We start from the raw sequence: 24,575 nt of genomic DNA, 5'->3' as shown, positions 1-24,575 counted from the left end.
AAATCTTTCGATTGAACTAATTTAGTCATCAACATTTTGCATTGGTACCGATTCTTTTTTTTTTTTTGGGTCGAGTATCGATTTAGTTTATCCGGCTAATTTTGGTCAAAAATTGCTAATGTGGATGCCTACCGTCTTACATGGTATGACCAAGGCCGACGTGAACATTTTTTCAATAATATATTTATAAAAAAAACTATTTTCTTTTCGTTTTTTCTTCACTTTGGCTTTGGCAGGCAAAAGATAAAACAAAAATAATAATTTAAAATTATTTTTCAAAAAATATTATTAAAAATGGCCACGTCGTTGTCGACCAAGCCACGTAGGATGGCCGGCACCCACATCAGCATTTTTCAGCTAAAATTGACAGGATAAATTGAATTGATACTAATGCAAAAGGTTTGTGACCGAATTGGTATCAATTCAATAGGTTTACGATTTCCTTTTTTGGTACTTTTCCCCCTTTTGACATAACGGCTACACACGCCCACTTAGAAATCCAATTGCATATGGTTACAAGCACGAACGTATGTGAATCGTGTAGCTAGACTTCGTATTTTCGAGACTAATCATGCCAATTCAGTCTTAAATCTTTTTTTTTTCCAATTCGGTTCGTTTAGCCACCCGGTACCGACGCAGACAATTTTATAATATTTTACCATATTTCGAATTTGGGATTACTTTTTATTTTTTAATAATTGTTTTTCCTATCTTTTTTTAAATTTTTATATTCTTATTAGGGCCGGCGACCTTGATCGGCCACTAGGTGAGGGCTCGTGACCCTCGCCCGGATCTAAACAAGGGTTTATAGTCCTAGCTTGCAATCGGTGAGGACTCGCGGCCTTTACTCATATTTGGCCGAGGGCTCGCAGGCCGGCAACCTCCGACCGGCCCGTCAAAAAATGGAAAAATGTTATTAAAAAATACAAAAGATAATTAATCATTTTCCCTTCTTGCAAGAGAGGAATAACTTTCCATAAACCACCAAACTAATAAAACCTAATCATTTTCCTTGAAGAAAATTTATGAAAAACCTTGTCCTTATCACGAAATTTTCAGTGAAACAAAAGCATTCCCTTTTGGCAAGAGAGAAATAACTTTCCCTAAACCATCAAACGAATGAAAACTAATCATTTTCCTTGAAGAAGATTCACGCAAAATATTTTCCTTACCTAGAAATTTTCAGTGAAACAAATGCATTCGCAGGTTTACTTGTATTCGAGCTCTTGAGCAGCATCAATTAGGCTATATCAAGCTAAAGAAAATGCTTATTTTTAAGATGCGCATGTGAGTTGTGTTAGAAAAGTCTCACATAATAGAATTATTGGTACGTGTGGAACAACTAATATACTTAGTTGATCCATAATTTATTGACGTAAACTTTTGGCTGAGGGTAGGTCTAACTTTATGTGTTGACGGGCTCGGATTTAAACTTCCTCTTGGCGATCTCCTCGGTGAAAGTATTGGACTTACAACACTGGTAATTTATGGAAACCCCACTCCCCCCGTTTGTGACCTGTGTGTGCTAGATGATCACTTCATGCATTGCCACGCATAAACAAGGGCCATGAGGATGAGGATAGAGAATGGTCAGTCGCTCTCACAATTACGTTTATTTTAACTGCATGAGAGGCTGTTGCAACCGCCACTAGCTCTTCCCGCGCTACCTCCATATATAACGTCCTTTTTCAACTATACTTTCAAGAATGCGCAACCACTGAGCGGCGAATTCAGAGCCAAAGAAGAATCCAGGAAAAGCTCTCCCTTGAACGAAACTCAAAAAAACTCCAAGAATCTCCATCCATGGCGAGACCCTGGAGACTTTGCTTCCTCCACGTCGTGTTCTTTTGGGTGCTCTTGAGGGCAACCCTCTCATCTCCCAGGCCACATACCCAAGAAGGTCCGTCTTATATGTCCATTCCATCTAATTTCAAGCTTGACAATGCCCTCGAATCGGTTCCTGTCGTATCTTGCTTTTCCTCTATTCGATTGCTCAAGAGCATTGCATCTAGAGGAAGTGGATGTGATTGGAGTTCATTGCTCTGTTCAACCCTTTTTATGCGCTTCTGAATATTCGAGTTGTCAAGAAAACCTTTCTGGTGCAATTTTCGTTGCTTTCGTTTTGGCGTACTGGCATATTGTTTCGAAGAAATGGCGTTAAAGAGTATTTCCGCTCGTACTTGTTCATTATCTCCCATACTTCTGTGCACATTTTGTTTCGTTCAAACATCATTGGTGACCAGGTATTAGTTTCTCCTTTTTCTTTAGTTCGCAAAGTGCCCTTCTCTCAATTTCTCTGTTCTTTATGTGGGCAGAGCCACCGTATCTCACGTTTGTGTTGAATGCCACGGACTTCCCTATGGAGGACTACTATGACTACATCATAGTCGGAGGCGGCACTGCAGGCTGCCCCTTGGCGGCAACTCTCTCTCAATCCTACAGAGTCCTCGTGCTTGAGCGCGGTGGCATCGGCTATGGCAATCCCAACCTCATGTCGCAAGAAGGCTTCATCAGGACTCTGATGGAAGTCGACACGTTCCGTTCGCCAGCTCAAGCGTTCACATCCGAAGAAGGAGTCCCCAATGCCAGAGGCCGTGTTCTTGGCGGCAGCAGCGCGATAAACGCCGGGTTCTACAGCCGGGCAGACTCCTACTTTTTTCATCACTCAGGGGTGGATTGGGATCTGGGAGCCGTCAACGGGTCTTATGCTTGGGTCGAGAAGGCTGTCGTGTTTCGGCCTAAGTTGAGGAGCTGGCAATCCGCCATCAGGGATGGACTACTGGAGGCAGGGGTTAATCCATCCAACGGGTTCACTTTCAATCACGTGGTTGGGACCAAGATCGGTGGTTCCACGTTTGACAAGTTTGGCAGAAGACATACCTCCGCTGATCTGTTAAGCTACGCAAAACCTTCCCACATTAGAGTGGGAGTACATGCTAGTGTCGAAAGGGTGCTGCTAGCTTCAACTTCGGCGAATTCAGGACCAAAGCTCTCTGCAACCGGAGTCGTTTATCGCGACCAAGTGGGTCGCTACCATCATGCGATGGTGCATAACCACGGGGAAGTGATCCTCTCTGCTGGCGCGATAGGCAGTCCACAGCTGCTGCTGCTCAGCGGCGTCGGACCTCGGCCCTATCTTTCTTACTGGGGAATTCCAGTGGCTCACCACCTTCCATTTGTCGGGCAGTTCCTGTATGACAATCCAAGGAATGGGATTTCGATCGTGCCTCCCATGCCGTTGGAGCATTCTCTCATTCAGGTTGTTGGGATCACCAAATCAGGAGCCTACATCGAAGCAGCATCGAATGTGATCCCTTTCGCGTCCCCTGCTCGTGCCATTTTCCTGCATACTCCGTCTTCAATGCTGAATGTGACCGTGGCCACTCTAATGGGGAAGATAGCTGGCCCGCTGTCCAGTGGCTCGCTGAGGCTCGCTTCCACGGATGTGAGGATAAATCCGATCGTCCGGTTCAATTACTTCAGCAAACTGGTGGATCTCGAACGCTGCATCAGCAGCACACGCAAGATCGGTGAAGTGCTGCAGAGTCATTCCTTGGATTATTTCAAGTTCAGGGATTGGTATGGTAATAGAGAATTCATGTACGTGGGGTCTCCCCTCCCGGCTGATTTGTCAAACAGCACAGAAATGGCGGAGCATTGCCGGCGGACAGTGACTACCATATGGCACTATCACGGCGGCTGTGTGGTAGGGAAGGTGGTTGATAAAGAGTTCCGGGTGCTTGGAGTTAATGCACTCCGTATCGTGGATGGTTCCACGTTGAATGTGTCTCCCGGGACTAACCCTCAGGCGACCTTGATGATGCTTGGACGATATGTTGGGTTGAAGATGAGGAAAGAGAGGTCGAGACCAAAGTGATTCCAGAAGAACAGAGTCAAAATGCTCGTTTCGGCTCTCATGCTGCTTCACCCTAAATGCACGTGTATCTCCAGAGTAGAGAACTGTCCTCTGGCGATTGATTTCACCGATTCTTTCTTTCAAAAATAGGGAACAGAGATATTTGCACTAATGGTCAGTTGGAACTCCATTCTTGTTGATTCTCATCAGATAATTGAAATCTCTCTCAGTAATGCTCTTTTGGGTCTGTCTCGTTCACTTCCTTCGGTCATGTTTTCACATTTTCCCAAAAAAAAACCCTTAAAATAATAAATATATAAAAAATTTTTTTTTTTTATTTTTTTTCCAAAAAAAAAAAAAATGAAAATCATGTTCGAACACATATATTTATATCTACACGTTTTTTTAAAAAAATTCTTCCAATAACAGCAAACTCATAAGATTAAATTATTATTGAATTTTTTTAAAATATTATTAATATAAATAAATTAATTATTTTATTAAAAAAAAAAAATTTTTTAAAAAAATTTTTTTTTTTTTATTTTTTTTTTTTAAAAAATATTTAAAATTTTTTAAAATAATTTAATAAAATAATTTTTTTTTTTAAATTTTAACCCTAAGGCAAAGGAACCCTTCAGAATGTTGGCATAAGTAAGGAGCTTATCTCCAAGTGACGAGTGAGCCTTCCATCTAAAATGGTCTGATGAAGAAGTCACACGATTTGAAATGCACTTCCGAACATCCTTAATGGCTATATGTCTGTCGATTGCCAATAGCTAAAACAAGTATAACAAAATTCCAAGTAACGAGGACGACACCTATTGGACAGAACCCCAGCCTCATATTCATGGTGAAGTGATGCTATTCACTCCGAACTATTTAAGTGAGGCAATGCACAGATAGACTTTGCTTGTTACTTGACAGAGCCATTGCTTCCCATTTAACTACAAAATCCAAGCTGAAGTTTAGCAACCACTTTCAGCCGCAAAAGAGCACTAAAGAGTAACTGATGCAGATACATGTACAAACTAATACAAGTTTGATTTTCAGGAAACCGACATGATCGAAATCAAAACTATCTAAAGATAGAACTCCCACATATTCCGGGCCCACCGCCTCACAGCTCCCACCACTGCCCCTTGTGATCATTTGCCGCTGGAATAAGTCAGGCAGGAAGTAGATTAGAAGAGAACTCATAGTGGCACACATGCAGAAATCATATATTCGAACAAATGCACATCTACATCCACAGGAGAAACAGACAGTTCACTTACGTATTCATCATCAGCGTTATGTTATCCCCTTTCAATAAGATCCTCCCTGTGGAAAATATATAGTTCAGGCATGAGAACAGAAAAACTCAGCAAGCATAAGAAAATAATATATGATCTCTCCATGACCAACCTAAAGTCTTTCTGGTCTTCTTTTTTACGTTGACTTCTTCAGCATCATCCAAAACCAGATTCATGTACTCATCAAACCCCTGAAAATAGTATATAATACTCTGGTATCACTAAATGCGAAGAGGATCAAAATAAGAAAATATAAAGGATGTTCAAAACAATCAATCCGTAATGTTCTTAGAGAAATGAATACTTGCAGATGCATTAAAGATCGGTAAGTGCAAGAGCAATTAAACTGGTAGCATCTCTATTTGGTGTGAACAAAAGGTTGTGGGTTCTATGCCCAAATGCATCTTTCATAGCATCAGAATTGACCCTCCTTTTCTATTATGAGTACCATGTTTCCGATTAGATAGTCAAACAAGACAACAGATTCATTTTTTTTTCCCCTCAAATAATCAAATTTAGCTGATTTTCAACAAAAGAAAACCTAGGTTAATCTCTGACGAATGCTAATAGAATCCCCATGCCAGTGTGGATGACAATATCATCCAAAACAAGAAGTCTTAGGCAGCTCATTGCTTCATCTTTCTCATCATTATCTTCTCAATTTAATGGACTTCACAATATACAGACGATCATTATATCAGACTAGCAACTAATTAGGTATCCTCAGCATAAATTGGATCTGCACTATTCTCCACTCTACACATTTTTCACTCTGCAATTATTACAAGCAGGTGCATCTCGATTTACTCAGCTATGCAAAAGGCCCTGTAACCATAAAACTACTCTCAAACACTTTGTAAGAGACAATTTCCTGAGGTACAGGAGTCCTAACATCAAAAGGTCTAATGTGCTAGCTGAAGCTATCCCTTTTTACCGCCTAAGTAGGTGAAGCCATCAAATACATGTATAAAATAATTGAACTGACCATTACCAATTTTCTTCACTAACTAAACTCGAAGATCGCATTAGCAGTCACCAAACCCCGGCTAGATCCCCATCAATGCAGATAAAAAAGGATATATTGTTCCCCAACAGATGCTTCGCGACGAGCAAAGTAATAATTCCTCAACTTTATAGCTGAACATCTCATCTCATCTAGTAAACAAAGGCAAGGACCAAATGCAAAGTGAATACTCACAATTATACGGCCTTCGATTCTCAAATCCTTCTGTTCAAACAGCCAAATCTGAATCCGCGCTTTCTGCATCAGCACAATCAGCGAAATCGAATGCATATCAGCAAATTCACTTCCTATATTACATTATCCCTTCGAAGTAGAGGAAAAAAAGAAAAAACAAAACCAAACGATCGTGCTGAGGAACAGAGCAGCGACAGGATACTTACACTCTGAAGAAACCTGAAGATCAGATTCTGAAACGAAGAAAAAACACAACATACGTCAGTGATTCGTACAAACGAAGACCAGAGAGCTCAAAACACCCGAAAAAGCTAAAAGAGAGAGAGAGAGAGAGGTTATGGGTAAGTTAAGAGCTAGTACAATGGGTTGGGTCATGATTCTCTGCACTTTCGAGGACGCCATGACTGCGGATTGCTCCTGACCTCCTCCTCCTCTTCAATTGAACGACGATGCAAAAATTATGACTTGAAAGAGGGAACTGAAGCTGGACGCAGTGAAGAAGGTAAAGAAGAAGAAGTACAGGAGGAGGAGCACGATAAACCCTAGCGGATGGTAAGCAGTACAGTTTAGGGCCGAGCCCATGATGGGAATATTTATAAAATGCAGGCCCAGCCCATGTTCGCAAAAAGCAATTATCTAAAAGATCTTGCAAAATCGTCTCATCAGTCATTACAAGATATTTCAACGGTTAGGTAATGCAAAAATTGTAATGGCACACTATAAAATTTTGTACTTATATAGGAGGAGAGAAAATATTTCAAGATCTAAACTTTATTTGTAAGTTTTTTCATAAGATAGAAAACATTGGAATTTGAGGGTTAAAATACATTCAAGATACAATAGAATTACTAGTTAGCGCGCTTGTCCATCGTTAGAATGTTTATGAAAATACTAATCTGATGATATTTTCAGAAAAAAACTGTGATTGTGTTTCCTTAAAAGTAAGCGGTTAAATGGGGGCGGACTCTAAATTTGCCAGTTCAAATCCAATACAGCTCAATAATTTGCTGATCCACACTATAAAATGTGTTAAGCATGCTTCTTTGATCGAAAACAAACTCTTTTGTCATGATAACAGTAGCGACAAAGGATGGGTCGGTAAGCTCTCTATCAACGAGGGGGCTGTTCCTCTTTCTCAGCTCCTTGTTTGTATTGTTGCCTTTGTCAACCGAACTTCCTAACGCAGGGACAATCCGGAAGGAAAAGTGAGGCCGATCCATGGAAACTTTTAGCAAGTCTTGAACGAAGCTGTTCTGTAACTTAACTTGCCTATCTGGTTTGTAGGTTGCATGAAGGACGAAGAAGTCCTCCGAGTGGAATGCAAAGCATTTTCTTGGTTGTTCCATGCACCTGACCAGTGCCAACAACCCCTTTTACTGGTATTGAGTTGCTGTCCGGCTGTCCCTTCCCAAGGATCTGAATCAGGGAAGAGCCCACCAAGTATTTGGATTCCTTGAGAAACTATTTCTTATCTGTCTGGTATTTGCTACATTATTCTGCATCAGTGAAACAAAAGTTTCAGTCACAGTTGGCCGGTGATCGTGCCTGCTCCTGGGATGGCCATTCAGAAGGTTCCAACTGACGCTTAATCGACTATTCTCTTTAACAGGTGAAGGAAGGGATGTGTTCGGTCCCTCATAGCTGCGAATGTTTGGTTTTCAGATACTCTTGCTCTTGCTAAACTGAAACATGCAGGAGATTGTTTTCGCATCAAGGTGCAAGATGTGATCGGGATGTTATGCGAACAAGACAAGTGACATGCAAAGTTTTAGATGCAGGATGATGGCGTGGCAAGTAATTTCTCCAGAGGCTTCTCTTCAATCAGTTTGGATTTTCCACCTCAACTGTCCTGAGAACACTCTAACTGCAAGACGCATGAACGAACATGGCTTGTATGTTTACTTACATCTCTGAAGAATAAAAAATCCCCTGACCATGAAGCATAACTATGCACAATGCTATCGAGGTTAGTCTACTTAGATTTTATCATACAAGAAAGAATCGGAGTTGGAGTGAAAAGAATATTTCCTATGCCTATCTTCATTGATCCCCATAACAGTCAACGCGTGATACAGAGTTCCAGGTCCCGGGGATGATGAGCCCTCATCCGGTGAGAACAGCCCTTCTTCGGAATTGGAAAAGCTGGTTGCACCTGGGGTGAGATGGATTTCTCCTCTGGCAGCCATTTCGATTTCTTCTTCTTTGCTCTTTTCCTTCTTTGCCGCCACATGGGCGTCTTCCTTCTTCTCGTTGAATGTCTTTGCAATGGCAGCAACTTTTTGCTTCACCGGTACCTGGGAGGCTAAGATGTGTCTGTTCTCGTAGAAGAAGTTGATCAAGAAGATGAAGAGCGCAGAGGTTGAGGCAAGCGCTGCGATGAGGAAAAGGCCTTTAAAACTGTCCAGCGTGAGGCTGTTGGAGTCTACAGTTGTCATGTCTTCCTCTGAACACTTGTCCTGACCCCTAAACCATGCGTTTGTAATTAAAGTCATCTCGGGTGATTCCATGACTTTCAGGATTGCCCTCGACACGTCAGGAACCAGTGGCGAGCCCTTCGGAAATGCCTGAAGACATAGAGGGAAAATACAGATCAGCGGATCGCCTTTTATCTATCAATAAATAGAGAATGAATGAACTTTGTGAGGAAAAGATTTCTGTCTGAAAGTGTTGTCTGCTTTGCAATGTAGAAGAATAGTAATAATCATAACATTTTCAAGTGGCCAAAGGACTAGGTTAGTATTATGGCAGCTATTCGTACCAGCAAATTATGATAGAGCACACTTTGGTTCAATGCCAACGAGAAAGTTTAATGCTTTGGTAATCTTTCACCAGTTGTGCTTGTATGCAAGTATGTGTGCATATTGGGCGAGAGAGAAAGAATACTTACAAATCCAAAACCTGCAGTTTTGTAGGTTGGACCGACCAACTTATATTTTGAACAATACATCGAGAGAACAACCCTGAGATAAGGGAGTTCATCCACAATCGCGGATACCCCATCATTATTACTGCCTTTAGAGAGTTGCTCATCATATTCCTCTGGAGTATACAGCACTCTGAGCTTTGACTCCTGTACCCCCAAGCCTTTCAAAAGATCCAGAACAAAAGAACCGTCCTGGTACCCAATGTGCTCTCCATTCCTTATCAGAGCACTGATATCTGTGACAGTCGGTTGGAGCTGTTGTACAGTTAATAGAGAGGTCAAGCTTGCCGTGTAACTCGATGACAGCACTAGGACAGCAAAGATCCATATGATCAACACAAATCTCGACAAGTTGCTGATTACCCTTTCCTCTGCAAAAATTAAGAAGCTACAGTTAGAGAGCCATTTTTTGTATATGCAGCATCCATTGGTGTTTCTGTTTCATTTATCACAAGACAAAAGTAGCAATCTTTCCTATTTTGCAGTGATTCAGTATAAGGTCGCTCGATCTACCTTATTATCTTGAAGTTCTGCAATTATTAGAGAATACATTGCCTCCTACAATAATATTACCAAGTTTTTTTTATTTTCTCGTTACCAAACATTCTTTTTCATGCTTTACCAAAAAAAAAAAAAAAACCGTTCTTTTTCATGCCTTATTTAACTATGTATCTTGAAGAAAGATGGATGAGGTGATTTACTGTGTGCAAAGACCATTGTAGAGAAGGAGAACCACAAGATCATTCCAATCTGTTTGGATGGAGTTCCCCTAAATTCTTTGTTCACCCGGTGCTCAAGAACCCATATTACAATGCCAGTGTACAGAAAGAAGGCTCCTATGGTTATCCATAGCTCTGTCTTCAGCGGTTTCAAGAAGATCCATGCACTTTTTTTATTGTCACCCTTGATTGGAACAATCATGGAGACACCTGACTCTGTGTAAGGAAGGGTAAAATCCACATAATCGGCTCGGGCAGCCCTAATGGTTATGTCGCCAACGACAGCATCGTAACCCTGCATGTTGGTCTGAAAAACAGAAGCGCTTTAGTGGAGAATATAAGCGAGAGGTTGGAAACTGAGATAGGGGTCAGGAAGGAAACTGTTCAAGTAAAACACACGGCTTTGACTTAATCATTTGAAATCCGAGTTCAGAATTCGTTACCTCAGTGGAAACGTTTCTGATAAGATCATCAGAATTTCCCGCACTATCTCCACTGCCTTCACTAGTCTCAAAGGGTTCAAACTCATACGGAACATCATACGGAACAGCATAATGCAATGATTTCATGACAGCATCGAACACATCTACGCAATAACCAGTAACATTGGAAACATTTGTCCGAGGATCTGTTTCCACTTTTATGAATTGGCTAAATCCGGCTTTTACCGGGACTCCAACCTTCAACTTCTTCCGATTGGCTGGAATATCCCAACCTTTTGGGATTATTCTTGATTTACCAGGCCAAACAATTTTTTGCAGATAGTTCTTCTCGCTGAGTGAGTTCTCATTACTGGCAGGAAGTTGGCCCGTGATGCCATTCTCTGTCCAATGTCCAATTGATATTGTATCATTGCCAACCAAGTTCACTATCTGAAAGGCAGATATCGGTAATTGTCCATTTATGAGTTCAACTCTGCCACTTAATCCGGTGAATTTGGTTTTCAAAACTGACTGGAGGAGCTTTGGTCCCGACTCTGAGACACCAATGATTTCCAGGTCAGTCATATTCTCCTGGATGGCTGGTACACTAAATTGTGAGTTCGCTATATCAGCATTTTCTACTGCCATTGCTAAAGCAGAAATGCTATCATAGGCACCTAGGCCAAAGGCATTTAGCTGAACATGGTTGGTTCCTGGATATTCGTCATGAAATCGCTTTTCCCATCTCTTTGTGAATTGGTCTAGCTCTTTGGTTTGAGGAGGGTAAGTCTTCACCCCTACAACTCCTTGCATAGAATTGATGACATTGGAATCCATGGAGCTGAGAAGGTTTGCAATCCCATCTGTGACTATCCAGGCATATCCTTTTCTCATCATTCCAGCTTCATTTGCCTTGAGAAAAAGCCGGTATGCAAGATTTGGCAGCATATGCACAATGAAAACCCTTGTTTGCATAGTCATTAACTTGTGGAGCTCTTTCAGGATCTGATCATCAGTAGCTGAAGGAGAGATTCCACACCGGTACGGTATCCTTGTACCGATTCCTTGCATGGCATCAGCAAGATAAGAGATGATTCCACTTCCGTAATAAGAGCGTTCATAAATAGGTACAATTTCCCTCCACTTGACATCTTTGACAATGGCAGCTATAGCATTGAGCTGAGAGGTGTCCACTTGTGCCATTCGGATGAAGTAGGGAATTTCAAGGTGCGAAAGCAAAGGGCTTGTCACGGTGAAGGAAATTATAGGGACCTGAGTGGTATTTCCAATGTCAGCTATAAAATCTGCTTGTCTTGATTTTTGAGGCCCCAGAATGGCCTTGACTTGATAATTCTTTAACAATTCTACAGCTGCAAAATCAAAACATATTGAACTTCAGGTTCTATATTGGTTTCTGAAAATCAGTCGCATTTATCCACGATTCCTCATATGCATGCACTTTGCTAGCATCTTAAGATAGTAATATAAGGAGCTGTTTCACATACTTCACCTGAAAATAAAAAAACCTATCGCCACGAAAATTTCACACTGACTTTTAGGATGGAAGAACAGAAATAAATTAGATTTTCAGGATGATGAATGATTTCTGAGTTATTGCATTAGCGGGAAATCTCATTCCTGCGGTTCATTGTATTTTGTTTCTTTATAAGTCATATTACCAAGTAACAACTCGGAACGCAATCAGGGGTCAAAGAGAAGAAAACTTCATATCCCGTACCTGCAGATGTAGCCACGACCGGGTCACTCGTTGCGTTTCTCGTGTGAAGGACTAATCTTGTAGTGTAATCATCATGATCAGAGTAGAAATCGCCAATTGCCATCTCAAGGCATGTCTTGCACATCTTTCCGATATATGTATCCAAATCTAGAATGACTCCGACATCTATCTCTGTTGCTGTAAGATTCTGACACATCGATGGCGTTATGAACAAGCATATTAGGATGTACAAAAAGGGAATGGAAAACGAGGATCTTGGGTTCATGCTTTCTGCAGTTTGAGGTTCGGAGCAAACGGTGAGTTGTCTAGAGGAATTGAAAGCATCAAGAACGAGATAGTGTAGGGAGAGATCATTATTCAGCCATATATATATATATGAAGAGAAGTCGGGAGAAGATGTCAACCTCAACTTCCTTGAATAAGAAGTTAGGACGTTGGAAAATTCAATAGGTCCTGTGGATGTGTTCGGCTTAGCCATGCTCTTGCCCATCTCTTGACTATTCCATAGGTTGACTCCTATGTTACCGGACACGCAAAATCCATTCCCTAGTCTGGATTGTCACCTTTGAATTGTATGCAGAAAATGATTTATATGTGCAGTAGACTAGCAAGATGAAGGCAGGAAAGATACCGTACAGAAGCTAGGTAAAAAAATGAGATTTTCCCTCATACTTATAGACTAATCACTGGTCACCTAACCGATGTGGAATAACCCAACAAATACTCCATGGTGGCCTATGCACTAAGTTCAGATTCAAGTTTCATCATCCTACCATTCTTTTTTTTTTTTTTTCCATCCTACCATTCTGCTTTGCAGAAAATGCAACGATGAAGACGAGGAAAGATGAAGATAGAAAAGGTAAGGTCTTAGCCATGCATTTTATCAGCAATTTGGGACCAATATTATTGTACCGTGTCTCATGGAACTTCATTTTGCCATAGAGTCTTGTGTAATCTACTCAGAACCATTCCACCAAATTGAAAAGTCAAGCTAAGAAAGCAGTGGATGCCACGCCCAGAAAATGCCATGGATGATTAATCTCTGGGAATTCGACTCATAAGACCCGGCAATGCCCGTAGAACCATACAGCTGTGATTCAAATGATAGAAGTCTGATTCGACTTTTCTGGGACCATATCTCCAGAATCCAGTCCTTTTGCCAAGTCTTTGCTCAAGATTACTTGCTTGGTTGGTCCACAGATGGAACAAGCAGAGGAGGGGGGGTTTCCTCTAAGCCTTCCAAAGACAGGAGGAAATAGCTGACTTTGACAAGAGTAATTGGACGAAGTCATACACATCACAGAGATGAAATTGATGGGCAAATTCTCATGCCACTTTTGGTCGCACTTTATCCCAGGAAAAGTCAGAGCCTCTGTAATCAACTGAAAACGACTCCCAAAGGACAAATTAAAACCTGCCATCGATAGAGACAAAAAAGAAGGAAAAAAGAAGAAGAAGAAAACAAGGTATTCTCTTCACACGGCACGGCTTTGGCTTGATGATGAATCGATCACGACCTTACCCACGTTGGTTTCACATTAAAATACTCGAACTTTCGGGGAAAACAAGAGTTTTCCACGTTCAACATCTCTGGTCTTTGTGCACGACATAGTTGACGCCCTTACACGGTAAGTTGCCGAGAAATGCTACCGAATGATACCTGGTCAGGGCTACGCCAGCAAGGTCAATGGCATGTGTTCTTCACCTCGAGGACTCTCTTTCTGGAGTTGGGTGTCACGTGAATTGGGCCCCGAGTCTCTGCATGATGGATGCAAAGGGCCTGCTTGAACAACTCACAAAGGGTGCATCTGGGCTCTTTTGGTGTATCACTTGCTGAGCCCATTAAAAGGAGGCAGAAAGAACGAGCCCTGGCCTGTTCCAGGTGCATGTCCGGAAGCACTTGTTCCGATGCTTTGTTGTCGGCCTTACGATTGATTTTTTTTTTTTTTGGTTATATGATGAAGTTTCCACTCTCATTACGAAATCTTGAAGCAGAGCGACTAAATGGCTTCAATCAAGTGTTGAGGACTCTCTAGCAGTTTCTTTCTTAGTGTTTGCCCATTGAGGCATTACATTCTTTTGGGAGGCTAGATGCCTATGGATTATGCTGATTTGTGAGATCTGAATTAACTTTTTTCACATGCTTGTCGCTATCTATCAAATTTTGTCCCTAAAGTCATCCTTGATTCTTGCATGACAGTAATATACTATCATCACGTGGATCAGATCAAATCCGATCAGGATATAACTACAAGTGGAAGAACAAAATGAGACTCTTGGTTCAACAAGGGGTGAGCGTTTGCTGCTGCTCTATTGCTGCCTGACTGAAGTATGCCCTGTTAGTAGTATTACTTGAATTCAATGATAAGGAGTGAGCATCATTCATATGCATGACACTGAAGCTGGTTTTCCATCTCCATAGATGTAGCCTGCATGAGTTTATCCTATGACGTTAACAAGTGGGATTAGCTTACACCCAGATTACCTGTCTAGGCCTGAGTAGTGACGATGTTCCGACATTGGATGACTTGTTGATTCCTCACGCTAATTGGCTGCAAAAGAGGCAGATTCTTTATATGCTTGCTAGTTTTGGACTAATAGCGTCTGCTGTTACTGATGTAGAAAGAGCTTAGTGAATCAGTCTAGAAGTAACATGCAATTATTTAGAAAAGTCCTCAGCATTAGAGTCTGTCACTGCTACATGTACTGTACTTTCCTAGTCTCTGTGCTAGTGAGTGAAGATGATGAAGAACTGAAAACAAAATTCAAAGTGGAGTTCAAGATATAACAACTGTACTATAGCCCAAAGAAGAGAATGATCTTACTTGGGTACCATCTGGTACCCCTGACCCATTTCCAGGTCTATTTGCTCCCCATGATTCTGCCTGCATTCATACTAGAATACAGTGAAAACTACAAAGGAGAACAATTTTGCCAAGCAGAAGAGAAGTGTTGTAGCAGCTCCAAAAGTAAACTGAGCAGCGAAGCCGAGCTTATCATCATCATCTGCCGGTGTCACATTGATCACAACATAGATAGAAATGCGCATTAGCTCCGGCATTGACATTAGCCTGAAAGCTTCCACTTTTTTGCACTTCATCAGCTTTTTGGCTTATAAAGGCTGTTGGCCTGAAGCATCATCATTCAAGATAGAAACGACCAAACCAAGACTCCAAAGGGCAGCCAGGAACAGATACAAAGCTGCAGCAAGGATTCCCTCTGTCCAACTCCATATATCAAGATTAACCCGTCGAACTATTGCCAAAATGCAAACAAAAAACCATGTCATGAATGGCTTCTTCCTTGTGGACTTTATCCTTGACACCATTTGTTTTGAGGCATATAGACCTGTTATTTTAAATGACTACCGATCCATAGACTATCAATAGCATTCCCAGGAAAAAAAATATGGAGGAAGATAGCACGAATACAGACTCAATTCTCACGAACGATCTTCAATTAAGCGGATTTAACTCGGAGCGCTCATAGTCATCCTTGACTTTCTTCATGAGTGGCCCTGCTAGAACAAAATGGAGGAGTAGAAAAGAGAAGGGAGAGACTATCAGGAGCATTGTTTGGATCATGAGCTTGGGATATCTTGCTGGTAGCTCGTTGGCTTCTCTAATCGCACCGATGACACCCGGCTGAGGAGGGGTCCCTTCGGTGGATGGTGGATGCAGGAGGTCAAGTAATGGTTGTCGATGAAAGAACTTCATTTTCCATGGATTGGAATGGACTCTGTTGCATTGGACGTTTAGCCGGATCAAGCGTGGGAGACGATAATGCACACGTGTTGTGATATCTATACGAGTAGAAGAACAAAAGTAGATCCTTTCAACTTTTGATGCGCAGTACATGGAATTCCTCCGTACTTTATCCATGCACCTGACCATTACTAACAACCCATTTTTCTAGTGGTGAGATGCTGTCCCTTCCCAACCATCTACCTTGTTTCATGCCAAACATCGGAATTAGGGAAGGGCCCACTAAGCATTTGGGTTCCGTGAGAAACCATTGCTTCTCTATCTGGTTTTGCTACATTATTTTTTTTTTTTTGGGGAAAGAAGTTTTGCTACATTATTTTGGCATCAGTAATGGCAAAGTTTTTGTCACAGTTGGCTTTTGATCGTTCCTGCTGCTGGCATGGCCATTTGGAAGGTTCCAACTGAGGATTAATCAACTATTCTCTTTTTGGTCGGAAATCAACTATTCTCTTTTACAGGTGAAGGAAAGGACGTGTTTGGTCCTTGTAGCTGCGAATGTTTGGTGTTTAGAAACTCACATTCTTGACAAACTAAAACATGAAGGAGATCATTTTCGCATGAAGGTGCGAGATGTGATCGGGATATTAAATGATCAGGATAAGTGACGATGCAAAGCTTTAGATGCAAGATGATGGCATGGAAAGAACTTCTCCAGAGGTTTCTCTTCAGTCAGTTTGGATTTTCCACCTCAATTGTCCTGAGAGCATTCTTACTCTGAAGACAGCTTGAACGAATATGCCGACTGTACATCCTTATATCTCTGAAGAATGAAAAATGGAAGATCGAAAAAAGAAACCTTTGTCCCTGATTATGAAGCATTACTATGGACAATGCTATCGAGGTTAGTCTACTTAGATTCTATTATACAAGAAATAATCGGAGTTGGAGTGAAAAGAATATTTTCTATGCCTATATCCGTTGATCCCTATAGCAGTCAATGCCTAATTTCGAACATCACTGCGACGCCTTGTAGGTCCGCTTTTGAATTCCAATTACATAACTTTTGAATGGAATGGTTGGGGCCAGAGATAACCAGGCAAGAGGTTCTGGCACATCGTACAGAGTTGGAGCACACTGTCATTGGGAATCACTAAACATTTGGAGATCATATTGAAAAACCACCTTAACAAAGACTTCAGAAGGGTTTATTGGTACAATTGTAGGGGAACATCTAGTATAACCAATCATTCTGTCTGCTTATAGAAAAAATGATGAGGCACACGCACAAATAGACCATGTCTGAAGGCTTCATTCTGTCTTGTGACTTCTTTTTTCACAGGGACCTAGCAAAAACATGAATAAGACAGATGGTTCTTCTTCGAAACATAGGTGGAGATATAATTGGCGGCTGATGCAGAAAAACCCTCAATGTTAACTGGAACAAGTATTTGAGTCCTTCCAGATGCAATCCTGTTACCGGCTACATTGGCGTAAAACAAGCCTGAGACCGCGGGTACAAAAATGTCACTTTGAGAACATATGTAGTAGTCGACGATTTTCTCATATTCTGAATCTTCTGCATCAAGGAACTTTGACTTCTTGTCCCCAGGCGTTATCCCTTCCTGCTCAAAAATTTTAGAGGCCAAACGGGATCCATCAGAATAATGTCAAGTCTTTCTAGAACCTAAGATGTATTAGCTGAGAAGGATGACTAGAAACAAAATTTTAAGGTAATTTTTCAATGACCAAGAGACAACTCTCCAAAGAAAGCAGGCCATATAAAATCCATAGACTAATAGTTTGTAGAATACTACCATAACTGAACAGATCTGAATGCTCACTGAAAGGAAAACAACAAGAAGTATCTCACCTTGGTGTAAGTTTCGGGAAAAAACTTCTTCAGAGCATTAAGGCTGCTATCCCACCTTGATTGGGTTGAATAGATTGTAGTATCCTTGTCAATAGCAATCTTCCGCAGAAACTCCAAAATCTCTTGCACACCAAAACAACTTTTTGTACTTTGGCAATTCTTCTTTTCTGGCATTTCTACCCTTGGGTCCACCGCTAAGAACTGACCATCAGATTTCCGACTAAATGTTCTCAGACGCTCAACCATTGAGTCAATGACTTCTTGTACCTCTGGCTGAAAATTCAAAGTTCCGAACATAGCCAAACATGATGTAGAATCGAGGTCACTCTATTGACTCGGCTTTTTCATGTTTACTGAGGAGAAGTAAGTTGCCAGTCTTATGTTACCCTTTGACTTAATTTAGGTTCAACATGATTGACGATGTACTCTTCCGTCACTGTATTTGGGACCTTGACAACTGCAAGATTCCGTGCTGCTATACCAGAAGGTGGTTCTTTTGCTACTCTGACAATTCCATCCAGGCTTCTTACAAACTTATCAACATCATATATCTCTCCAAAGCTCCTGAAGAGTGGACGCATGTCAGGCACAAACACGGTAAACGGTTTCTCTATTGTTATCTGGCAAGCTCATATGTTCTAGTCCTATTTATGATACTTAAGATAAGCCTTGTCCTGGATCCTAGAATCCAATGGAAGGTTCCAACTGAGGCTTAATCAACTATTCTCTTTAACAGGTGAAGGAAAGGACGCGTTCGGTCCTTGTAGCTGCGAATATTAGGTGTTTAGATACACTCATTCTTGCTAAACTAGAACATGAAGGAGATCATTTTCGCATGAAGGTGCGAGATGTGATCGGGATATTGAATGATTGAGATAAGTGGTGTGCAAAGTTTTAGATGCAAGATGATGGCATGGCAAGGAACTTCTCCAGAGGTTTCTCTTCAGTCAGTTTGGATTTTCTACCTCAATTGTCCTGAGAGCATTCTAACTGCGAAAACGCATGAACGAATATGGCAACTGTACATCATTACATCATTGAAGGATAAAAAATGGAAGATCGAAAAAAGAAACGGTTGCCCCTGATTATGAAGCATAACTATGGACAATGGTATCGAGGTTAGTCTACTTAGATTTTATCGTACAAGAAAGAATCAGAGTTGGAGTGAAGAGAATATTTTCTGTGCCTATCTTCATTGATCCCTATAACAGTCCACGCGTGATACAGACTTCCAGGTTCTGGGGATGATGAGCCCTCATCCGGTGAGAACAGCTGTTCTTCATGATTGGAAAAGCTGGTTGCACCTGGGGTGAGATGGATTGCTCCTCCAGCAGCCATTTCGATTTCTTCTTCTTTGCTCTTTTCCTTCTTTGCCGCCTCCTGGGCGTCTTCCTTCATCTTGTTGAATGTCTTCGCAATGGCTGCGACTTTTTTCTTCACCGGTTGCTGGGACGCTAAGATGTGTCTGTTCTCGTAAAAGAAGTTGATCAAGAAGATGAAGAGCGCAGCGGTTGAGGAAAGCGCTGCGATGAGGAAAAGGCCCCTGAAACTGTCCAGCGCGAGGCTGTTGGAGGTTAAAGTTGTCTCGTCGTCCTCTGAACACTTGTCCCGATCGCCAAACCATTTTTTTCTTATTAAAGTCAGGTCAGAGGACTCGGTCACACTCAGGACCGCCCTCGATATGTCAGGAACTAGTGGCGAGCCCTTTGGAAATGCCTGAAGGCAAAGGGAAAACACAGATCAGAGGATCGCCTTTTGTCTATCAATAAAGAGAGAATAAACAAACTTTGTTTGGAAAAGATTTCTGTGTGAAAGTGTGACCTGCTTTGAAATGGAGGACAGTAACTATTAATCCTAATAACTTTAAGTGGCCATAGGATTAGATCATAGTTATGGAAAATGTTCATGCGAGACAAATATGATAGAGCACGCTTCGGTTCAATGCCACCAAAAAAGTTTAACTGAGAAACCGTTTGCTTTGGTAATCTTTCGGCAGTTGTGCAAGTACTTAATTATGTGTGCATGTGTGCATACTGAGTGAGAGAGTGAGAAACGCTTACAAATCCAAAACCTGCAGCTTTGTAGGTTGGACCGACCAACTTATATTTTGAACAATACTTCGAGAGAACAAGCCTGAGATAAGGGAGTTCATCCACAATCGCGGATACCCCATCATTATTACTGCCTTTAGAGAGTTGCTCATCATATTCCTCTGGAGTATACAGCACTCTGAGCTTTGACTCCTGTACCCCCAAGCCTTTCAAAAGATCCAGAACAAAAGAACCATCCTGGTACCCAATGTTCTCTCCATTCGTTATGAGAGCACTGATATTTGTTACTGTTGGTTGGAGCTGTTGTACAGTTAATAGAGAGGTCAAGTTTGCCGTGTAACTCGACGACAGTACTAGGACAGTGAAGATCCATATGATCAACACAAATCTTGACAAGTTGCTGATTACCTTTTCCCCTGCAAAATTTTATGAAGCTACAGTTAGAGAGCCATTCTTTGTATTTGAGGTACCCATCAGTGTTTCTGTTTCATTCATGACAAGATAAAAGTAGTAATCTTTCCTATTTTTTAATGATTCAGTATAAGGTCCCTCGACCTATAACTTATTATCTTGCAGTTTTGCAATTACTAGAGAAAACATTGCTTCCTACAACAATAGCACCAAGCTTCACTGATTGTTTTGTTACTGAGCTTTATTTTTTCAGAGACTTATTTGACTATGTATCTTGAAGAAAGAAGGATGAGGTGACTTACTGTGGGCATAGACCATTGTGGAGAAGGAGAACCACAAGATCATTCCAACTTGTTTGGATGGAGGTCCTCTAAATTCTTTGTTCACCCGGTGCTCAAGAACCCATAGTACAATGCCAGTGTACAGAAAGAAGGCTCCTATGGTTATCCATAGCTCTGTCTTCAGCGGTTTCAAGAAGATCCATGCACTTTTTTACCGTCACCCTTGATTGGAACAATCATGGAGACACCTGACTCTGTGTAAGGAAGGGTAAAATCCACATACTCGGCTCGGTCTGCCCTAATGGTTATGTCACCAATGACAGCATCAAAACCCTGCATGTTTGTCTGAAAAACAGAAGCGCTTCAGTGAAGAATATAAGCGAGAGGTTGGAAACTGAGATAGGGGTCAGGAAGGAAACTGTTCAAGTAAAGCACACAGCTTTGACTTAATCATTTGAAATCCGAGTTCAGAATTCGTTACCTCAGTGGAAACGTTTCTGATAAGATCATCATAACTACCCGCACTCTCTCCACTGCCTTCGCTAGTCTCAAAGGGTTCATACTCATACAGAACAGCATACGGCAATGATTTCATGACAGCATCGAACACATCTACACAATAACCAGTAACATTGGGAACATTTGTCCGATGATCTGTTTCCACATTTATGAATTGGCTAAATCCGGCTTTTACCGGGACTCCAACCCTCAACTTCTTCCCATTTGCTGGAATATCCCAACCTTTTGGGATTCTTCTTGATTTACCAGGCCAAACAATTTTTTTCAGATAATTCTTCTTGCCGATTGAGTTCTCATTACTGGCAGGAAGTTGGTCTTTGATGCCATTCCCTGTCCAATGTCCAATTGATATTGAATCATTGCCAACCAAGTTCACTATCTGAAAGGCAGATATCGGTAATTGTCCATTTATGAGTTCAACTCTGCCACTTAATCCGGTGAATTTGGTTTTCAAAACTGACTGGAGGAGCTTTGGTCCCGACTCTGAGACACCAATGATTTCCAGGTCAGTCATATTATCCTGGATGGCTGGTTTTCTAAATTGTGAGTTCGCAATATCAGCATTTTCTACTGCCCTAGCTAAAGCGAAAATGCTATCATAGGCACCAAGGCCGAAGGCATTTAGCTGAACATGGTTGGTTCCTGGATATTCCTCATGAAACCGCTTTTCCCATCTCTTTGTGAATTGGTCTAACTCTTTGGTTTGAGGAAGGTAAGTGTTCACACCTATAACTCCTTGCATAGAATTGATGACATTGGAATCCATGGAGCTGAGAAGGCTTGCAATCCCTTCCGTGACTATCCAGGCGTATCCTTTGCTCATCATTCCAACTTCATTTGCCTTGAGAAAAAGTCGGTATGCAAGATTCGGCAACATATGCACGATGAAAACCCGTGTTTGCATAGTCATTAACTTGTAGAGCTCTTTCAGGATCTGATCATCTGTAGCTGAAGGAGATATCCCACACCGGTACGGCATCCTTGCACCGATTCCTTGCATGGAATCAGCAAGATAAGAGATTATACCGCTTCCGTAATGAGAGCGTTCATAAATAGGTACAACTTCCGTCCACTCGGCAGCTTTGACAATGGCAGCTATGGCTTTCAGCTGAGAGGTGTCTACTTGTGCCATTCGGATGAAATAGGGAGTTTCAAGGTGCGAAAGCAAAGGGCTTGTTGCAGTGAAGGAAATTATGGGGACCTGAGTTGTACTCCCGATATCAGCTATAAAATCTGCTTGTCTTGATTGTTGAGGCCCCAGAATGGCCTTGACTTGATAATCCTTTAACAATTCTATCGCTGCGAAATCAGAACATATTGAGCATCAGTCTCTAAATTGGCACTTGAAAATTAGTCGCAGTTTCTCTCATATAAGTACTCTTTGCTAGCATCTTTAGACAGTGATCTAGTGAGTTGTTTCTCAACATTTACCTGAAAAAAGAAAAGCTTTCGCCATGAAAATTTCACAGACTTATATGGATGGAAGAATAGAAATAAATGCAAATTTCCAGAGACGGTTGAACGAGGTCTGCGTTATTGCATTAGCTGGAAATATCATTTCAGCACTTAATTGGATTTTGTTTCTTTGTAAGTTACACCCCCATGTAACAACTTGGAACACAATAAGGAGTCACAGAGCTTCAAAAGAAAACTTTGCATTCCGTACCTGCAGATGTAGCCACGACTGCATCGCTCATCGCGTTTCTCATGCGAAGGACCAATCTTGTAGTGTAATCATCATGAGCAGTGTAGAAATCGTCGATCGCCATCTCAAGGCACGTCCTTGCTCATTTTCCCAACATATGTATCCATATCTAGAATAACTCCGACATCTATCGTTGTTGCTGTAGCATTCCGACACGTTGAAGGCGTTATGAACAAGCATATGAGGATGCACAATAAAGGAAAGGAAAACGAGGATTTTCTCGGGGTCATGTTGAATGGAGGAATGAAGGCATCAAGGACAAGATAATATCGGGAGAGATCATTGTTCAGCCATATATATGAAGAGAAGTCGGGGGAAGATGTCAACCTCAATAAGTTAGGACGTTGGAAAAATCAATAGAGAAGATTCTGTGGTTGTGTTTGGCTTAGTCATGCCCTTGAACATCCATCGACTATTCCGTAGGTTGACTGGACAAACACCTTTGAATTGTATGCAGAAAATGATCCAAATGTGCAGTAGACCACCAAATTGAAAGCTTAAGCTAAGATTGCAGGGGATGCCATGCCGAAAAAAGGCCGAGGATTATTCTTAAATGTTCGGATTTCGACTCATAACGGCAGTGGACCGGCCCGGAGAATGGTACAGCCGTCATTCAAAATGGTACTTTATTGGACCAAGTCGTGCGCACAAGAGGAGATGAAATTGATGGGCAAGTTCTCAATGCCATTTTGGTCGCACTTCATCCCAAGGAAAAGTCAGAGCCTCTAAGTAAACGACAAAATAACGCCATTGGTAAGGACAAAAACAAGTGATTCTCTTCACACGGCGCGACCTCGGCTAGATGATGAAGCGATCCCGACCACACAGTTTCCCCGCGCTTTTTATTACATCTCTGGTCTTTGCGCACGACATAGTTGACGCCCTTATACGGTAAGTTGCCGAGAAATGCTACCGAATGATACCAGCTGGCAAGGTCAATGGCTTGCGGATCTTGGCTTGAGTACGCTGTTTATGGGGTTGGGTCGCGTGAAGAATTGGGCCGAGTCGGTCCATGATGGTTCTTCAACGGCTCCTTCTGAACTTTACTGATTCAGGCTGTAGAAGTAGGATTCTGTCTCACAGCTCTCCTCTCTGAGATAAACATGGTGGGTTTAAAAAAAAAATCACCAAGGTTGCACGATCTCTTGTCCATCGTTATAGTTTATTAATACTGTGTTTAGTCGTCCGGATCTTAATTGGGATAGAACAGGATAAGTTAGGAGTAAAAATCTTTCGAATATCTTCTAAATTGTAGAAAATCTCGTCAAATACTTTTGTTCAATCTAAGATAAGATTGAAAATCTCGGAAAACCTCTGTCGTGTCGGGTTGCTTCGGCCTCCACCCACCACTTCCGACACTTTCGATGGTGCCCGATTCTGCCTTCTCTTCTGTTGCCCTCTTTGATGGGCTTTCTCGTCTTTGAAAATCTCGTAAACCCTCTATCGTGTCGGGTTGCTTCGGCCTCCACCCACCACTTCCGACACTTTCGATGGTGCCCGATTCTGCCTTCTCTTCTGTTGCCCTCTTTGATGGGCTTTCTCGTCTTTGAAAATCGTATCACATGTTTGGTGCAATCTAAGTTACATTGAAAATCTTGGAAAATCATCTATTGTGTCCGGCTACCTCAGCCTGCAACTGCCAATTCCGACACTTCCCATAGTTCTTGAGGCCCCGTCGATCTATGCAAACCTCGCACGAGGTAGAAAAACATGGGAGCATCTGGGCACTTTTGGTGGATCACATGCTGAGCCTATTGAAAGGAGGCAGAAAGTATGAGCCCATGTGTGATGAAGTTTCCACTTCGATCATTGGTTTAAGTATTATTTGTGCTCTCTTTGTGAACCAAGCTCTCGCACCTGCTCTTTCTCACTCATGGGAACCAAAG

General features: G+C 41.7%; 3 protein-coding genes and 2 pseudogenes across 6 annotated transcripts; 1 reads left to right on the top strand and 4 right to left on the bottom strand.

The window, feature by feature from the left end:
• Positions 1-1,731: 1,731 nt before the first annotated feature.
• Positions 1,732-4,093, top strand: LOC115755855 ((R)-mandelonitrile lyase-like). Of its 2 annotated transcripts, XM_048284684.1 has the most exons (3): positions 1,732-1,900; positions 2,316-3,907; positions 3,942-4,082. In XM_048284684.1, exons 1-2 carry the CDS (start codon positions 1,804-1,806, stop codon positions 3,875-3,877), a joined length of 1,659 nt encoding a protein of 552 aa, XP_048140641.1. In that variant the 5' UTR covers positions 1,732-1,803; the 3' UTR covers positions 3,878-3,907; positions 3,942-4,082. The 2 variants fall into 2 exon arrangements, with proteins under 2 accessions (XP_048140641.1, XP_030551281.2); XM_030695421.2 differs by having other exon boundaries at positions 2,316-4,093.
• Positions 4,094-4,754: 661 nt separating this feature from the next.
• Positions 4,755-6,877, bottom strand: LOC115755870 (small nuclear ribonucleoprotein E-like). The gene is made up of 6 exons (XM_030695444.2): positions 6,707-6,877; positions 6,553-6,579; positions 6,347-6,409; positions 5,261-5,339; positions 5,131-5,176; positions 4,755-5,011 (listed from the first exon to the last, which is right to left on the bottom strand). The coding sequence occupies exons 1-6, from the start codon at positions 6,746-6,748 to the stop codon at positions 5,002-5,004; spliced, it is 267 nt and encodes an 88-aa protein (XP_030551304.1). The 5' UTR covers positions 6,749-6,877; the 3' UTR covers positions 4,755-5,001.
• A 1,405-nt stretch (positions 6,878-8,282) lies between these two features.
• LOC115755837 (glutamate receptor 2.7-like) lies at positions 8,283-12,446 on the bottom strand. Of its 3 annotated transcripts, none has more exons than XM_048284388.1 (5): positions 12,149-12,446; positions 10,432-11,780; positions 9,971-10,295; positions 9,234-9,640; positions 8,283-8,910 (listed from the first exon to the last, which is right to left on the bottom strand). In XM_048284388.1, the coding sequence occupies exons 1-5, from the start codon at positions 12,411-12,413 to the stop codon at positions 8,323-8,325; spliced, it is 2,934 nt and encodes a 977-aa protein (XP_048140345.1). In that variant the 5' UTR covers positions 12,414-12,446; the 3' UTR covers positions 8,283-8,322. The 3 variants fall into 3 exon arrangements, with proteins under 3 accessions (XP_048140345.1, XP_048140347.1, XP_048140346.1); XM_048284390.1 differs by having other exon boundaries at positions 9,342-9,640; XM_048284389.1 differs by having other exon boundaries at positions 9,971-10,283.
• Positions 12,447-16,570: 4,124 nt separating this feature from the next.
• Positions 16,571-23,161, bottom strand: LOC115731589 (annotated as a pseudogene).
• Positions 16,993-18,412, bottom strand: LOC115731587 (annotated as a pseudogene).
• Positions 23,162-24,575: the final 1,414 nt, after the last annotated feature.

The sequence above is a fragment of the Rhodamnia argentea genome, chromosome 8 (assembly GCF_020921035.1).
Source record: "Rhodamnia argentea isolate NSW1041297 chromosome 8, ASM2092103v1, whole genome shotgun sequence".
NCBI classification, from domain to species: domain Eukaryota; kingdom Viridiplantae; phylum Streptophyta; class Magnoliopsida; order Myrtales; family Myrtaceae; genus Rhodamnia; species Rhodamnia argentea.
This window is presented reverse-complemented; position numbering and strand designations above follow the sequence as displayed.

Excerpts from the sequence above, each read along its gene's own strand:
- LOC115755855 (XM_030695421.2), top strand. The coding sequence starts at position 1,804 with ATGGCGAGACCCTGGAGACTTTGCTTCCTCCACGTCGTGTTCTTTTGG. Across the intron at positions 1,901-2,315 it reads CAGGCCACATACCCAAGAAG|AGCCACCGTATCTCACGTTT; the intron begins GTCCGTCTTATA and ends TTATGTGGGCAG.
- LOC115755870 (XM_030695444.2), bottom strand. The coding sequence starts at position 6,748 with ATGGCGTCCTCGAAAGTGCAGAGAATCATGACCCAACCCATT. Across the intron at positions 6,410-6,552 it reads TCTTCAGGTTTCTTCAGAGT|AAAGCGCGGATTCAGATTTG; the intron begins GTAAGTATCCTG and ends GTGCTGATGCAG. Across the intron at positions 5,177-5,260 it reads GAAGACCAGAAAGACTTTAG|GGAGGATCTTATTGAAAGGG; the intron begins GTTGGTCATGGA and ends TATTTTCCACAG.
- LOC115755837 (XM_048284388.1), bottom strand. The coding sequence starts at position 12,413 with ATGAACCCAAGATCCTCGTTTTCCATTCCCTTTTTGTACATCCTAATA. Across the intron at positions 10,296-10,431 it reads TCAGAAACGTTTCCACTGAG|ACCAACATGCAGGGTTACGA; the intron begins GTAACGAATTCT and ends TCTGTTTTTCAG. Across the intron at positions 8,911-9,233 it reads AAACTGCAGGTTTTGGATTT|GCATTTCCGAAGGGCTCGCC; the intron begins GTAAGTATTCTT and ends CTATGTCTTCAG.